Genomic DNA, 18,329 nt, shown 5'->3' with positions numbered 1-18,329 from the left:
CATGCTGCAACTAAAGATTCTGTGTACTGCAACTAAAGATCCCACATGCGGCAACTAAGAGTTTGCATGCTGCAACTAAAGATTCTGTGTACCGCAACTAAAGATCCTACAGGCTGCAATGAAGATCCCACAAGTGGCAGCAAAGATCCTGCCTGCCACAGCTAAGACCTGGCACAGCCAAACAAACAAATAAATAAATAAATAAGAATTTCTGGGTTATATGGAAACTCTGTGTTAATACTTTGAGAAACTGCTAAACTTTGCACTATTTTCCATTTCCACCACCAGTGTATGAGTTCTCATTTCTCCACATCCTTACCAATACTTGTAACGTCTATCTTTTTTTGTGTGTATTTTTTTTTACATCTTTATTGGAGTATAATTGCTTTACAGTGGTGTGTTAGTTTCTGCTGTATAACAAAGTGAATCAGTTATACATATACATATGTTCCCATATCTCTTCCCTCTTGCGTCTCCCTCCCTCCCACCCTCCCTATCCCACCCCTCTAGGTGGTCACAAAGCACCGAGCTGATCTCCTTGTGCTGTGCGGCTGCTTTCCACTAGCTATGTGTTTTACGTTTGGTAGTGTATATATGTCCATGCCACTCTCTTGCTTTGTCACAGCTCACCCTTCCCCCTCCCCATATCCTCAAGTCCGTTCTCCAGTAGATCTGTGTCTTTATTCCTGTCTTACCCCTAGGTTCTTCATGACATTTTTTTTCTTAGATTCCATATATATGTGTTAGCATACGGTAGTTGTCTTTCTCTTTCTGACTTACTTCACTCTGTATGACAGACTCTGGGTCCATCCACCTCATTACAAATAGCTCAATTTCGTTTCTTTTTATGGCTGAGTAATATTCCATTGTATATATGTGCCACATCTTCTTTATCCATTCATCCGATGATGGACACTTAGGTTGTTTCCATCTTTGGGCTATTGTAAATAGAGCTGCAGTGAACATTTTGGTACATGTAATGTCTCTCTTTTTTTTTTCTTTTTTTTGCGGTATGCGGGCCTCTCACTGTTGTGGCCTCTCCCCTTGCGGAGCACAGGCTCCGGACGTGCAGGCTCAGCAGCCATGGCTCACGGGCCCAGCCGCTCCGTGGCATGTGGGATCTTCCTGGACTGGGGCACAAACCTGTGTCCCCTGCATCGGCAGGAGGACTCTCAACCACTGCGCCACCAGGGAAGCCCAATGTCTGTCTTTTTTTTTTTTTTTTTGCGTGTCATTTTGATTAAAGTCTTTCTAATCTGTGTGAAGTGGTATCTTGTTTTTTTTTTCCTCATTGTGGTTTTAATTTGCATATCCTGAATGACTAACAATGTTGAGCATCTTTTCATGTGCCTGTTGGCCATTTTATCTTCTTTGGAGAATTGTCTATTCTTTGCCCATTTGATAATTGTTTTATTTGTGCTTTTATTATTGAGTTGGAAGTGCTCTTTTTAATTCCAGGTAAAAATCCCTTATCAGATAGATGATATGCAAATATTTTCTTCTAGTCTGTGGATTGCATTTTTGCTTTCTTGTTGGTGGTTTTTTTGTTGTTGTTCATTTGTTTGTTTTAAATTTTTTTTGATGTGGACCACTTTTAAAGTCTTTATTGAATCTGTTACAATATTGCTTCTGTTTTATGTTTTGGTTTTTTGGCCACGAGGTGTGTGGGATATTAGCTCCTTTACCAGGGATCGAACCCCCACCCACCCTGCACTGGAAGGCAAAGTCCCAAGCCGGACCGCCAGGGAAGTCCCTCTTGTTGGTGTTTTTTGAGGTGCAAAAGGTTTTAATTTTGATGAAGTCCCATTTACTGATCTTTTTTAATGGCTGTGCTTTTGGTTTTGTATCTTAAGAAATCTTTGCCTAACTTAAGATCCTATGTTTTCTTCTAAGAGTTTTATTCATTTAGGTCTGTGGTCTACGATGAGTTAATTTTTTTGTTTGGTGTGAGATAGGGGTCCAAATTCATTCTTTTGCATGTGGATATCCAGTTTTCCTAGCACCATTTATTGAAAAGACTTTTCTTTACCCATTAAACGGTTTTGGCCCCCCTTTGTAAGAAATCAATTAACCATAAATGTTTGAGGTTTTTTTCTAGACTCTTAATTCTATTCTGTTGCTCTAGATGTCCATCCTGTGCAATCATACTATCTTGATTACTGTAGTTTTGTAGTAAGTTTTGAAATTGGAAGTGTGATTCCATCTTTCTTTTGATTAATATTAGCATGGTGTATCTTTTTTCCATACTTTTACTTTAATCTACTTAATTTGTGTCTTTGTATTTAAAGTCAGTGTCTTTTAGGCAACATGTACTTGGATCCTGCTTTTTTATACAGTCTGACAATATTTGTCTTTTAATTGGGGTGTTCAGATCATTTACATTTAATGTGATTGTTGACATGGTTGACTTTTATTTGTTTTCTGTTTTTTCTCATCTCTGTTATTTTTTTTCGCTTCTTCTACCGTCTTTTGGATTATTTGAATTTATTTATGATTCCATTTTTCTCCTTTGTTGATTTATGAGCCTATAACTCTTTGTTGTCTTATTTTGGTTGTTGCTTTAGGCTTTATGGGTTATATCTTTAACTTATCACATTCTACATTCAGGTGATTATGTACTACTTCATGCATCCCCTGGTGGCGCAGTGGTTGAGAGTCCTCCTGCCGATGCGGGGGACATGGGTTCGTGCCCCGGTCCGGGAAGATCCCACATGCCGCGGAGCGGCTGGGCCCGTGAGCCATGGCCGCTGAGCCTGCGCGTCCGGAGCCTTTGCTCCGCAACGGGAGAGGCCACAGCAGTGAGAGGCCTGAGTACCGCCAAAAAAAAAAAAAAAAAAAATTTAAAAACAGTATACAGTTTGATCCTTGAACAACATGAATTTTAACTGCACAGGTCCACTTATAGGTGGATTTTTTTCAATAAATACTTGTTATAGTAATACATGACCCATCATTGGTTTAATCTGTGGTTGTGGAACTGTGGATATGGAGGACCCATGTGGATACACGTATTCATGGATTTTTGACTGAGTGGGGGTCAGCGCCCCTAACCCCTGCGTTGTTCAGGGATCAACTCTACTTCTAAATGCTTATATTCATAGCATTTACCATTTCTGGTCTTTATTCCTTTGTGTAGATTGTTTTCCTGTCTTGTGTCATTTTCCTTCTGCTTGAAGGACTACCTTTAACCTTTCTTATAGTACAGGTCTGCTGGTAGTATATTCTTTCAGCTTTTTAAAAATTTTAAATAAAAGAAATTTTTTTTGGCTGTACCATGCAGCTTGCAGGATCTTAGTTCCCTGACCAGAAATTGAACCCAGGCCCATGCCAGTGAAAGCGCTGAGTCCTAACCACTGGACTGCCAGGGAATTCCCATTTTATAGCTTTTTAATCTTTTTCTGGAGGCTCTGAAGTAGATTTCCATTCCATGCTGCTCTCCTAGCTTCTAGGTAGCTGCCAGCAATCTTTGGCGTTCCTTGGCTTGTAGACTCATCACTCCAACCTCTGCCTAGGTTTTCACATAGCATATGATATTTAGCCATTATCCAAAATATAAAGTTTAATCCACAAGCATTACTTAAAAATTATAAATACGTAATTTTAGATTAAAATTTTTAGAAAATGCAATGAGATGAAAATAAGAATATGAAGTAAGGAAAAGCAAACTATTACTTAAAAGTATTTGACTCAAAAACTTTTCTTCTCTTTGTAGCTGTTGGAAAAACTAGAGGAAAGCCTTTCCCATTACTCTTATTTTTTGAGGCTATCTTTAGCATAAGTCATGCTTTTAAACATCCTGTTGATGCAGAACTAACCCTGGAAGGAATCAAATGTGGATTATCTGAAAAACGTTTAGATTTAGTTATCAATTGGGTCACCCAGGAAAGGTAAGCAAAGTTAAACTTTTAACTTAATTTTGAAATTTGCTTAATAAAGTTTTTTGTTTTCAAATTTTAATAGTTTTCTTATCAGTACATTATTTGAGCATTTATTTCAAATCTCTGTTGCAACTAATCAGTCACAAAGTATTTACTAAGCATTCATGGATGGAGTAATAGAGCCTAGTCACAATGAGCCCAGATCAGGAGTTGACTCAAGGCAGCTGACAAGATGTTTCATGACCACTTAATGGTGCATGGAAGTTGATAGGTAAGGATAGAAAAGGATTGATCAGTATCATACTGCTCAGAGGGATAAGGCAGGAACCTGTTTTCAGGCAGGCTGTGGATACATGTAAAGGGTAAACCCAGGAGAAAACTTGTAAGCAGGAGGGACATGGACCCAAGGTAGCATTTAAAAGAAAATACAAACCAGCAAGGACAGGCAGGAGGTGGCTTCTTGGAGTTGAGTCTCGGCACAAATTGGCAGATTTGTACCAGGGTTCCCTTAGATTGGGTTCCCTGGAACCAAAGCCTGAAACAGGAATTTGGGTGTACATGGTTGATAGAAGGAGGGCTTCTGAAGAAAAACCTATAAGGGACTGAGTGAAACAGAACAGGGAAGGGGAAATAGCCAAGCAAGGACATGACCTCAGGGAAGTTCTAACCTTGGCCTTACTTATAGCGGGTTGTCTCTGAAGCATAAAACACATCACAGAGCTGTTCTCACTTGAGGCAAGGGACCAGCCTTCCTTTCTTCTCCATCAGTCAGTCAAGGGCTGTGGGCTGCCTAGATGGGAATACATAAGTCTGGGCATGGTGGCTCCCACTAGCCCAGGGCAATTCCCTATGGAAGGGAAGGACCTGTGAGCCACTGGCAGCCAACACCCAGAGCAGCTGGGGAAGGGTACGTTGGCCCAGTAAGGAAGATTAGGGCAGGACGCCAAAACAGCATCTGCCTTAGTCAACCATTTGCACAATACAGATCTATATGCTTCTCACATTAAGTTCACTCCATCCAGGCATATCTTCTCTAGGATTTTGTGATCAATTCTTGGGGAAACTTATAAGAGGAGGGTTAGCAGGAGGAACTATAGCCCTTGTTGCTAGGTCCTAGGGCTGTAATTCGGTTTTTTTACAACTTTATTGAGATATAATTTACATAGAATAACCTATACATGTTTAAAGTGTACAATTTGATTAGTTTTTTAAAAACAGCATTATGAAGACACAATTGATACACAGTAGACCGCACATATTTAAGGTGTACAATTTAAGTTTTGACATATATATATATATATATCCATGAAATCATCACCACAATCAAGATAATAAACATATCCATGACCCTCAAATGTTTCCTTATGTACCTTTGTAATGCCTCCTCCTTCATTCCACCACCTCTCAATAACCACTGATCTACTTCATGTTATTCTAGATTCGTTTTCGTTTTCTAGAATTTTATATATATGGAATCACACATTGTATATTCTTTTCTCTCCTTGGTCTGGCTTCTTTCACTTACATTTATTTTGAGATTCATACATATTAATTAGTACTCATTATCTTTCTCTATAACTCATTATAGATTCTTCTTACTTACAGTTTTGGTCTTGATAGCTTGTCTGGTAGAATGACTGTGGTTACCATGCCTTTATCAAACCATCTTTTTTTTTTTTCTTGATTTTGATTTTATGTTGGAGTATAGTTGATTAACAATGTTGTATTAGTTTCAGGTGTACAGCAAAGTGATTCAGGTACACATATCCACACACATCTATTCTTTTCGAAATTCTTTTTTGTTTTTTTTGGCCATGCTGCATGGCATGCTGGATCTTAGATCCCTGAACAGGGATCAAACCTGTGCCCCCTGCAGTGGAAGCACAGAGTCTTAACTACTGGACCGCCATGGAAGTCCCCAAATTCTTTTCCCATTTATAAACCATGGTTATTGATTTACCCACTAACAGTGTTCAGTTGTCTTGGGACTACCCACACAAGTAAGCTTCATGAATAAGTGGCCCAGACTCCATGTCAACTACCATTGCCTGATGGACACTACTTCCACAGCTCACACCTATGGGCTCATGCAAGGGTGGGGTTACCAAAGACCAACAGACAGGAGAAGAAAAAAAAACAAACCCAAATTTGGTTCATGGAAGGTTCAGATGGTGTCCAGGTGATGCCAACTTGTCACTTCATCTTTTGAAGACAGAGGAACATCCTTTAGGAAGACATGTACTCCTTAAACCAATGATAATTATATAGTGCTGTATTCCCAATACGTAGAATACTTGGGTCTGGGAAATGAAGAGTGGCCCTGCTCAACTATTACTCCCAGGAGCCTGCTTGGAGAGTGTGTTAGTCAGGATTCTCCAGAGAAACAGAAAAAATATATATAAATAAAAAATTGGCTAATATGATTATAGAGGCTGAGAAGTCCCAAGATCTGCAATCAGCAATGCAGAGAGTCAAGAGAGTCAATGCTGTAACTTCCAGTCCGAAAGCCGGCAGCCTTGAGACCCAAAGGCAGGAAAGACTGATGTCCCAGCTAAGTAGTCAGGCAGGAGGAGTTCCCTCTTTCTTGAGGAAGAGTCATCCTTTTTGTACCATTCAGGCCTTTAACCGATTGGATGAGGGCCACCCACATCAGGAGAGCAATCTGCTTTACTCAGCCTGTCAGTTAAAATGTTACTCTCTTCAAATACATTCTCACAGACACACCCAAAATAATATTTGACCAAATATCTGTTGTTGGTCAAATAATATCAAGTGTCAACTTGATATTATTTGACCAACAACATCAAGTTGACACTTAGAATGAACCATCAGCACAGGGAGTTTGTGCTTCCCTTGCCTGCAACTTTAGGCTCTGTGAGTCTGGAAGTCCTGATTGACTTTATCATGAGAAGGCAGGACTATTGCTAAATAATGGGGCAAAGGGGAATATTTTTGGCACTCAGGCTCCCTATGCCCTTGAAGAGAGTATGATACCTGGATTTAGCTGATGTCATTTACTGCTTGGGAAATTTTATAACGGAAGGAGTGAGACAGGATAGGGAAAGAGCCAAGCAAGGATGTGAACTCAGGTGAAGTCTAGTATTAGTATTATAAAGAGAGAGCTGTGGAGCATAAGCCATACCGCAAAGTTGTTACCGCTTTTTTATGGGACTGGCTTTTTTTATCCCTTACTAGTCAGTCGTCAGCTCTAGATTACTAAGGGGTTGAAAGATAGGCATAACTTTCTAGGTGAGGTGGCTCCAGTCAGCTGAAGGCAATTCTTTGGAGGAGGGGCAGCTATGAGCTGTCAATAATCAGCTGGAGAAGGGGCACTGGCACAGTAAAGGGGACCTGAGTAGGCACCAAAACTGTGTCTACCAGCTTATGAAGATCAATCTGGAAATAGATAACAGCTCCTTTTGCTGGGTCTATGTGGGCATGGGTTGGGCTGTGAGTATTGGAAGGCAGAGAGACGAAAGGCCTCCCTGTCTTCTCTCTAGTAGCCATGGCCTTCTTGTTTTGCAACCTGAGGGCTATGCTTTCTTGGCTCTAAATGCATAGGGACATAGAATACATATTAGAGACTAGGTACAGTTCTCATCTTTAAGAATTGTATCATAAGGGAGTAGATGGACAAATGTAAGCACTCCCTAAATAACAAATCCATGACTTAGAAATGTCCCAAACAAAAATGGCAAGTTTGCATACTACTACCTACTGCTACCCATTTCAAATTCATCATTTCCCTGCACAACTGTGGATAGTCATAAAACTGCCCTGGGTTGATCTCACTATTGTTTCCCAGCGCAAAGTAGCTTTCTCTCACCCTGTCTTGTTATGCCTTCACTTACTGTTCACACAGTAATTAATTATTCACATAATAATAATTATGTTCACGTAATTCCTGTTTTAGGAAACTTCTTCATATGTGTACCCCTCTTTTCAGCCTTTGCCTCCTCCTTTCTTTCCCTGCCTGGTCACACTTCTACACTCCCCAGAAAAAGTACTTGTCAGGGAGCCCTGGAAATGGTGCAGGCATGAGGACAGCATCAGAAAGTGTATGTTCATTACTAACACCTGTTATCTAGTGCAAAGACACTTCAGACAAGATTAATTTCCTTACATATACTTGGCCCATTCTACCTCTTAGTTGTAAGAATTTAAACTCTTATGCATTTCCCTGAGTGCATAAAGTGGGAAAATACCACTGCATTTTTCCTGAATTATTCATATTTGTATTTCTGTATTTTTCTGGACATACCATTTAGCATAAATGTCTTTATTCTAAATAGGACAATTTTCTTTAACCCACTCAACTCTAGAGCATTCATGAGCTAATTAATATTGTTTGGATTTTCCATGTTTTGGGTTTCTTCTATTTAGATACCTTAGACACTATAAAAACCATTACGGCTTTACTCCATACCATATTGGTAGTGATTAATTTTAAAATATTAGATTTGAATCTTCTGGCAGCATTTTTATTTTTTCTTAAGCTTTGATGGAACTGTGTGGTAAAACTATGCACTAAAATTAGAAGGCTTTGGATAACTGTGGATTATACCTATTCATACATTTCAGGTCTCCATTAGAAACTCATAAAAACAAAAATCTGGCCTTTTTCAAAAAAATTATTGGATGAGTACTACTGAAAATGTGCTACAGACTGAAAACAAGGCAAAACCTTGTTTTGGGTGTCTGACTGCTACCTCTTTTACCCCAGGGCTAGAATCCTTGTTTTTCTCACCCCCTGACCCCCGTCACACACACACACACACACACCCCACCCCACCCCCCACCACCACCCGCCACCTGCTTTTCCTTTGGGGCCAATTCCATTTTGGGGCTTGATCCTCCTTCTCCTTTTGGATAATTTTCTTTTTAATCATACTCTTTGCTTCTGATCATCCTTTTGGAAAGTGACAAACGAAGGCAGAGCAACCTTAGTCTCAACTCTGGCCTTCTCTCAGGTGGAACAGCATCGTGAGGGTGACCACTGAAAATAATGAAATAGTGGTATTAATAAGAAATAAATACTAAGATACTGGTATTTTCATGTTGCTCCAGTAATGCAGTCACTACAACAACTGAAATAATGACTTGTTCAGTCTCAGGAAACGTTGTGGCTTTAACTACCAAAACTTATATTTTGGTATTAAAATGTGGAAGTCGGGGAATTGCTTCCTAAATAATTGATTTGTACTCAGGAGCTGCCTTTTGCTTTTAAACCCACCTCTCTGCTGCCTGCCCCAACAAACACAGAGGGCTTTATCTACTTAATTTTCAATAGAGAGACATTTTGTAGGAGTTTCAGGATTTCATTTTATTGTTATTGGCATTATATTACATGTATACAGACACTAATATTATGTGACTGTTGTTATTCTGTAGCTATTAATTAAAAATATAATTATGGGACTTCCCTGGCAGTCCAGTGTTTAAGATTCCATGCTCCCAATGCAGGGAGCACGGGTTCGATCCCTGGTCAGGGAACTAAGATTCTGGATGCTGCATGACGTGGCCAAAAAACACCCAAACAATAAAGCCCAGTTTCAGTACAGCCAGTAATTAGAAGTGATATCTTTAATGATACCCAGATGTTTTTTGGCTTATGCTGATAGTTTCTAGGTGGAGTTAGTAGTACAGATGGTTCCCTTCAATTGTGTATGAAGATGGTGCACTAAAATTGATGAAAAGTGAAATCTACTTACTTGAGCCATCTCAAAAGAACTGTTTCTTCAGTCTCTCCTAATAGACACAGTCAAGTCCCTTTATTCCCCCCGTTGTCTCTTTCAAATCTATAACAATTAAAAAAAAAAACAACTGCTGTCGCACTTTCTGTTTTCGTTTTAGTACAAATGCTTGCAAGATCTGTTGGTAATTTTGAGCTAAAGATTTTGTCACTATCTTTAACCAACATTTAATAAGTTCTTACATTCTGCAGGGTGTTGGAATCTACATAACAGCTAAGAACATTGAGAGCCTCAATTATGAGAGAATTTTTGTTTACCTTGAAATTTTAAATCCCACCAATCTTTTCAGGAGAATTTTAACCTTGTTTGTAGATTTTTTTAAAAGTTGAGCTCAGTTTCACCGAAATTACTTCCCCCAAAGGAAGACATGCTGATTCGTTTTGTTCTTGTTGTTAAGTCTTGGATATGTTTAATTTCATCAGTTGCCTACTAACTTGGAATCCTTATAGACCATAGAAAATCCAGTTCTACTGTGCTGAATTTTCAAATATTTCATTCTCATCCATTCATCAGGAGCTCACTAATGTGTGCCCTGTTGATCTGCTTGCTCTAGGCTGACATTTTCTGAGGAGGCTGGGGATGTGATTTTTGATTATGGGAAGCAGGATACTTATAACAAGGCCAAGTGTCTGGCTTTAGCTCAGATTATCTATCGTGAATGTGGCCTGCGCAAGAAAGCTCTTCTTTGCCTGTGTAAACAGGGTCAAATTCAAGGGGCCATGGAATACATACAACAGTTCAAGGACTTTACTTCTGGTAAGTGAAAAAGGCTATTATCTGTATACATTCGAATTCTGGACTTGAATTGTAAGATCACCCATGATAGTAGGCAATATTTTGGACTTACACATTATAAAGCTTGTTTTGTGTATACCGGTAAGTAGATTTCTTTTGTAATTTTTAGTGAAAACAGGTAAGCTGAAGCTGATTGACTTTGATGGTGGACATTCAAATACATTTTATATTTCTTCAGTACATAAACATTTAGTAAACTTGCAGATATTTGGACCATGCTACTTAAAGGATTTTTAAAAAGTAACTGAACTTATATATATCATTCTGAACTATAATATAAGCATTAGAAATGAAGAATTTGTGAAATAATGTTGATTTAAAAAGTTTGAAACACCTAGGTTGCAGCTGGGCAGTGATCTGAGAGAATTGTGGACCTTAGGGTGACCCTAGTTTTTTGTTTGTTTGTTTGTTTAATTTTGTTTATTTATTTTTGGCTGTGTTGGGTCTTCGTTTCTGTGCGTGGGCTTTCTCTAGTTGCAGCGAGTGGGGGCCACTCTTCGTCGCGGTGCACGGGCCTCTCACTATCGCGGCCTCTCTTGTTGTGGAGCACAGGCTCCAGACGCGCAGGCTCAGCGGCCATGGCTCACGGGCCCAGTCGCTCCGCGGCATGTGGGATCCTCCCAGACCAGGGCTCGAACCCGTGTCCCCTGCATCGGCAGGCAGACTCCCAGCCACTACGCCACCAGGGAAACCCCAGGGTGACCCTAGTTGAATGAGCTGATCTCTTATTATAGTCTAGTTCAGCAGTAGCCTTAATGTACAGGCAGTCCTGACATATCCCCATATCCCAGGCCTATGTCAATCCTGATTTTGCAAGCTGTGTACTCCAGTTCTAAGAAATTGCACAATGGAACAAAATATAGCACTTTTAGGTCACATTTTTCCAGGAAAAAGAATCTTTTATGGTCGTCGAATCTGATCATTTTCAAAGAGTAAATTGACTTTTACTTAGAATCTGTTTTTTAGAGTTATTAATTTTTGTCATTCATTATGTAACAGCATGCCCGATATTATTAGTGTAATAATAGCTATAGTTCAGCTTTTTACATGCCTTATCTCACTTAATCCTTATGTTAACTCTATGAACTAGGTTTGTTATTATCCTTTTTTTTTTTTTTTTTTTTTTTTTTGCGGTACGCAGGCCTCTCACTGTTGTGGCCTCTCCCGTTGCGGAGCACAGGCTCCGGACGCGCAGGCTCAGCGGCCATGGCTCATGGGCCCAGGCGCTCCGCGGCATGTGGGATCTTCCCGGACCGGTGCACGAACCCATGTCCCCCGCATCGGCAGGCGGACTCTCAACCACTGCACTACCAGGGAAACCCATCCCTATTTTATAGATGAAAAATAACTGTGTCCAAAGAGAGGCTAAGGCACAGACCGGTATGTAATTTGCCTATATAGACACAGCGATGGAACAGAATCTGGCAGAGTAGTTACAACACAATATTTGTTGAATGAATTATATATTTTATTAATATTATCTAATTTATACAGATTCAGTTTCTGTGTTAAGTATTATTTTTCCATAGAATTATTTTAGTCAAGAAATCAAGGTTTTAATTACTCTTGGAATTTTTATTGAATGAAATGTGAAGTTTCTTTTTTTGCTTGCAAAATTTGCCTTGCATGAGTATACAGAAATATGATTGACTCATTATCATATTATCCTGTTCCTCTAGTAGTGCGTTACACTGTAAAATAATTATACAGTCAGCCCTCCATATTCATGGGTTCCACATCCATGGATTCAGTGAACTTCAGATTGAAAATATTTGAGGGAAAAAAAATTCCAGAAAGTTCTAAAAAGCAAAACTTGTGTTTGCTGTGCACCAGCAATTATTTACATAACATTTGCATTGTATTTGCAACTATTTACATATTATTTACATTGTATTAGGTAATCCAGAGATGATTTAAAGTATATGGAAGGATGTGTGTAGGTTATATGAAAATACTATGCCATTTTGTATAAGAGACTTTTTATATAAGAGACTTGAGCATACTCAGATTTTGCTATCTGCAGGGGGTCCTGAAACCAAACCCCGTGGATATCAAGGGACAACTGTATATTGTACTAATGTAAGAAATATTAACTCTCCTATGTAATTAGAACCTTGATATTTATCCTCAGAATTTATTTAGTACAACATCATAAGATAATAATAACCTGAGGAAAATTAAGCTTAAAAGGTAGAAACAATGTTTGAAAAATTACTCTGCTTATTTTACTTTTTAATGACAAACAACCACAGCTTTCCAAAGGATCATCCTTGGCCTCAGGGGACAGACTCAGTTTGTTAATACTTTCTGGTTTCAGAAGAAAATGGTCTTTCTCAGATTTAGACTGTCAGCTTTACATTTACAAATCAAAGAAACAGAACAAAAACGGTGAAGTCCTAAAAAAGTCTTTTGTTCCAAAAGCATAAATCTGACTCATAGAGCATCTGTTTTAGAAGGAAAAACACTTCATTTTTCCTCCCTAATGATTTCTAGAATAAAGCCTGAAATGATTTGTTTGTTCACCTTCCCCATCGTCATTAAACAAGTGAATGTACCTGTCTGGTTATATTCTAGATATGGAATTCTAGACTCCGAGGCTAGAAACAATCTAGAAACTGGGTTATTCTAGATCCGAGGCTCTCAAACCTTCTGGTCTCAGGTCTCCTTCATAGTTTTAAAAAACATTGAAGATCCCAAAGAGTTTTTGTCTGTGTGGGTTCTACCAATTGATATTTATCCTATTAGAAATTAAACCAGGGACTTCCCTGGTGGTGAGTGGTTAAGACTTTGCCTTCCAATGCAGGGGGTGTGGGTTCGATCCCTGGTCCAGGAGATAAGGTCCCACATGCCTTGCGGCCAAAAAAAAAACCAAAACAGAAAACAGAAGCGATATTGTAACAAATTCAATAAAGACTTTAACAAAAAAGAAATTAAACCAGAAAAAATTTTTTATTGGAGTATAGTTGATGTACAATATTATATGTTACAGGTGTACAATATAGTGATACACAATTTTTAAAGGTTATACTCCATTTATAGTTATTACAAAACATTGGCCATATTCCCTGTGTTGTACAATATATCCTTGTAGCTTATTTTATACTTAACAGTTGGTACCTTTTAATCTCCTACCCCTAAATTGTCCCTCCCCCTTTCCCTCTCCCCACTGGTAATGACTAGTTTGTTCTCTATATCTGTGAGTCTGTTTCTGTTTCGTTCTATTCTCAACTGGTTTTCAGCCAGGTTGAGCTTCTTCAGCTGGAGCGTGGGTGCCAGGAGCTGGGGGGTGGGGGGGTGGGAGAGGAGTTGGGGGGCAGAGTCTGCAGCCTATTGCCACACAGGTAGAGCTCCTGGAGGTGGCTCAGGCCATTCAGGGTATCAGGAGACAACGAGGCCAGCTCGTTGAAGGAGACGTCCGTGGTGTTGAGTGCCGGCAGTGCCCATCCCAGCAAGGGCAGGCTTCTCAGCTTATTGTGGGATATAATCAGGGTCTCCAGCAGGGCAGTGTCACGTCAGTCTGCAGGCTGGTCCGCTGGCTCTTCCCCAGGTGCAGCTGAGTGAGGTGAGTCAGATGCATCTATTTTTTTAGATTCCACCTATTAAGTGAGATCATACAGTATTTGTCTTTCTTTGTCTGACTTATTTCACTTAGCAAAATGCCCTCCAAGTCCATCCATGTTGCTGCAAATGGCAAAATTTCACGTTTAAAATAACAATAATAGGAAATTCCCTGGTAGTCCAGTGGTTAGGACTCTGTGCTTTCACTGCTGAGGGTGCAGGTTTAATAATCCTTAGTTGGGGAACTAAGCACAAGTTGTGCCGCAAGGCCAAAAACAAAAACAACCAACAGCAATAAACCAATTATGTATTGTCATAAGTAAAATATTTTTATGAAAAGTAACTTTTCCAAAGCTAAACAATTTAAGGAAAAGAGTGACACTGTTTTACATTTTTGTAAATCTCTGTAATGTCTGGTTTAGTAGAAGATAGCTGGCTTCCCATATCTGATCCTATATTCAGTCTATTGTAATATGTCATGTAGCTTCTGGAAAAACACCCTGTATATTTGTGAGAGAAGGAGAATAAAAAAGGCAAATTTTAGTATTTTTATGAAAATAGTTCTGACTTTATGGACCCTAGACCATATTTTGAGAACCACTGTTCTAAGTATCTAGGTATATGTGAGTTAAACAGTACCATGGTTGATATATAGACCCTTATAACCTTATTAAAATAGAACATACAAGATAAATAACGATCATTATTACATGTCAAACCAAGGAATAAGGAAATGCATTCTGAAGTAAGTAGAGGGGTAGGTTCATAGGATTTGAACTTGTGTCCTTTCTAATTAGTCAGAGACCATATCTTGTACATAATGGAGTAAATATTGGTTAATCAATTAATGGAGAAGAGTATTTGAATACTTGATTGAATGAAATGGAGAGAGATGGATGAGTTATGAAATGTTGGAGACAGGGTTGTCCTATATAAATAACTTCACCTTAGTGGAGGCCAGATTGAGCGACCCAAATCATAAACTTCTACCTCTTTTCTAGGGAAAATTTTTAAAGAATTATTTGACTTCATTGATATAGAATTATATTCTGCTATTCCTTGCTTCATCTTTTACCATTTCTCTTTCCTTCTCTCTCTCTCTCTTTGTGTGCGTATGCATGTATATATATATACATACACACAATGCACACACACATACATATTTATTATTTTGGAGGAGCAGCACCACAGATTGGAAGGTCATGGACTTTGGGGGTCAGATGAACTGTTCTTCTTTAGACTGTGTGTCTAATTCTGGGAAAACTAACCTCTCTAAGCCTGTTTCCTCACTTGTAATGTGAGAATAATAATATCTGACTTATACTGAATATTAGGTGTAGTAATTTAATATATGTAAGTTCACAGTACAATAAATATGTGTTTAATAAACACTAGATTACCTTGTATTACCTTTTAGAGTGCAGGTATGTTTACACGTAGTTCTTGAAATGCTCTCAAAAATTATTCTGAAAATTACCTCTGTTGTGGCTCAAGAATATTTTTACTTAAAAAAATTTAGTAAGTTAACACAAAGTTTATAAATTTAAGAATATAAATCATGATTGTAGCTTTAGATTATCTGAATGGTTAACTAGTAGACTAAACCATATGAAATTGCTTTTTTTTTTGAAGTAAAAAATGGTCAAGTGTAGGCAACTTCATATGGCTCAACCTCTAGCTACTTGAACTAGCTAACAGCTTCTTAAAATCTTCATATTTGGGTTTCTAAATACTTGATATTTTTAGGAAAAATTGCTGAGCCCCTTTTCTGTGCAAGGCACAGCAAGAAAGATATACTCAGTAGAAGTTGGCCCCCAAATGAGCAACAAGATGTAGACAAAAATAACGTAGTATTAGATGGGAGCTTAGAAATTGTGGAGATACTAATTCTAGCACTTTAAGATGCAAAAACTGAGGTCCAAAAGATTAAGTGACTGATTGAGCTATGATTAGAATTCAGGATTCGTGATTGTCAACCTGGTCCTTTTTTTAATACCACATTTCTTTCCAAGACTGTTCTCTGATAAATTTTTTTTCCTGGTACTATGTTTAGGTAGTTTTCCTTTGTTTTCTCCTATGCTGAGTATGATTTTTTTTTTCTTTTTTGGATTGGAGATAGTAATGTTGAATTCATTGAGGGCTTTGGAGGGATTGGAAAAAGAAGAGTTGATTGGCAAATATAGACATTATCTAGTCCCAGTTTCTAGTTGATGTATCATATTAGGATGTTGAGACACAGTTTTTCATTTTTGCTTTCAGATGACCTGCTGCAGCTAATAAAGTTATGTCCCCACACTGAATTAATTCAGTGTCTCACTAAAGAATGGAATGGGAAACCACCATATTTATCTTTTGGTCTTGCTGTACTTCACCTGTTCTCTGTAGATATGAAAAAAGTTGGCATTAAGCTACTTCAAGAAATAAATAAAGATGGGAAAGGTAAGTGAAGTAAAATTTTGTAGTGAAAGAAATAGTAGTGGGTTATTTAGGGAAAGGTTCAAGATTATTATGTTTGAGTTAACTCTATCTTCCTAAGAGTTTATTCTTGGCAAGAGTTAACTTTAGGTGTTTATAAATGTAAAGATTACCATGTTAATAATAATCTGTTGGCAGTAGTATATATTTGTTGAGAGAATTAGAATGAAGAGAGACTCTTTCTGAAGCTTGAGGGTAACATCATAATAATTATAATAGCTATGACTACTGTAAACTCTTTATATATATTAACATGTGTATATTTAATAATTTATATATATTTTTTAAAATGTTATTTAGATAAACTTTATGTTTTTTATTCCTAAACCAAATATATATGAAAATATTATTTACATATATTATTTACTCTGAACCTCACTCTGGAGTGGGATCAGGAATAACTAATTAGATCTCACTTTTTTCTTTCCTTTCTCTAATTTAATATAGAAACTTGAGCAGACAGATTGATTTTAAATTATCATATGGGGCCAAAGAAAGAATAGTAAATTACATGAAAACATAGTTGGGAAGATAATTTAGAAATTATCATTACAGATATCAACTAAAATATTTTATTTGATAGAAAAATAGTAATCATGGTAGAAATAAAATGATAGTGATTACAATAACCTGAATAGAGATCCTCTTTCATCAAGTATTATAAGTAATGCGGGTAGTAGATAAACGAGTTCCATAAATAGTTCCAAAGAGGGTCACTATAATTGATTTTCAAAAGTAAATAATATCATTAGTTTTCTTTAATAAACAAAATCCTTCTTTTATTTCCTTTAGAAAAATATTTGTTAAAGCAGGCCCATCATTAAGAGGTCTCTGTCTAGAGATAGGATGGAGGTTTTGCCAAAGTTTTTTAAACCCTTAGGTTAGCACTATAGGGCATTTATAAAAGTGTTTGAAGGATCATGAAAACTTGACCATCAGATTTGTTTGATAGTTCCTAGTGGTACCTTACAGACTGTGAATAAGGCTGAGCCCACATTCTTCACTTTCTGAGCTCCCTTCCTTTCAGCCTTCAGCATCTGCTGACCTTACCAAGAAGGAGATGAGTGGAGGAATAGGTAATGTGAGAAATGGTGGAGAGTTGAATTGAGGCATGAAAAGGTTAATGAAAAAGGAGGAGGAGAAGGAACTAACACTTCAGTACTTACTATGAGCTCGACTAGGCACTCCACGTTACACTTAAAGGAATCAGGTCTAATAGTAATGGAGTTGAAATGATATCTCTTTATTTTTGAAGAATTGCTAAGTATGGATTATCAAATAAGTGCTATATTATAATATTGTATTTTTATTTCCTCAGATGCAGTTGAACATCTTATGATAAATGATCCATTTTGCTCCCTAGAAGAGTGGCAAGAATTAGCAAATATATGTTTACAGAATGGCTTTGGCAAATTATCTAATGACATCATGTCTGTTCTTCGATCTCAAGCTGGGGTTACAGAAATTTCTGAAGAGGATGATAAAGTCAACTTGATGCAGCATGTTTTTTGGTAGTTCTACATCTTAACCAGTTGAGGGAGCCTGTACAACATTTTATATATATCAGTTAGGCAAACTGATTTTGGTATAACTAACTTATAAATAAATCTGGAGTATGAAGTTCTCAGAAATATATCATGCTTCTTTATGATGACGTTTAGATTTGTCCTTGAAATATTTACACCATTGCTTCCTTTTTTTATATGGTCATTTTGTATATTGAATCTTTCTAAAATTCCTATGTACTTTATTTTTTCTTTTTTAAAATTTTTATTTTTTATTTAATTTTAATTTTATTTTGGAGTATAGTTGATTTACAACATTATGTTTCAGATGTACAGCAAAGTGATTCAGTTATGCACATATTGGA

General features: G+C 37.7%; 1 protein-coding gene across 2 annotated transcripts in view; it reads left to right on the top strand.

Moving 5' to 3' along the window:
* Positions 1-18,119, top strand: part of CLHC1 (clathrin heavy chain linker domain containing 1) — a 39,979-nt gene extending 21,860 nt beyond the window's left edge. The window contains exons 8-11 of one of the 2 annotated variants that reach the window (XM_082672329.1): positions 3,713-3,887; positions 10,185-10,387; positions 16,244-16,423; positions 17,778-18,119. In XM_082672329.1, the coding sequence (XP_082528455.1) occupies positions 3,713-3,887; positions 10,185-10,387; positions 16,244-16,423; positions 17,778-17,974 (755 nt within the window). In that variant the 3' untranslated portion in view covers positions 17,975-18,119. The remainder of the gene's footprint in view (positions 1-3,712; positions 3,888-10,184; positions 10,388-16,243; positions 16,424-17,777) is intronic. The other variant, XM_082672328.1, reaches the window with a different exon arrangement.
* The last annotated feature ends 210 nt before the right edge of the window (positions 18,120-18,329 follow it).

This window comes from Grampus griseus (genome assembly GCF_964374135.1).
Source record: "Grampus griseus genome assembly, chromosome: 15".
Classification (NCBI taxonomy): Eukaryota; Metazoa; Chordata; class Mammalia; order Artiodactyla; family Delphinidae; genus Grampus; species Grampus griseus.
This window is presented reverse-complemented; position numbering and strand designations above follow the sequence as displayed.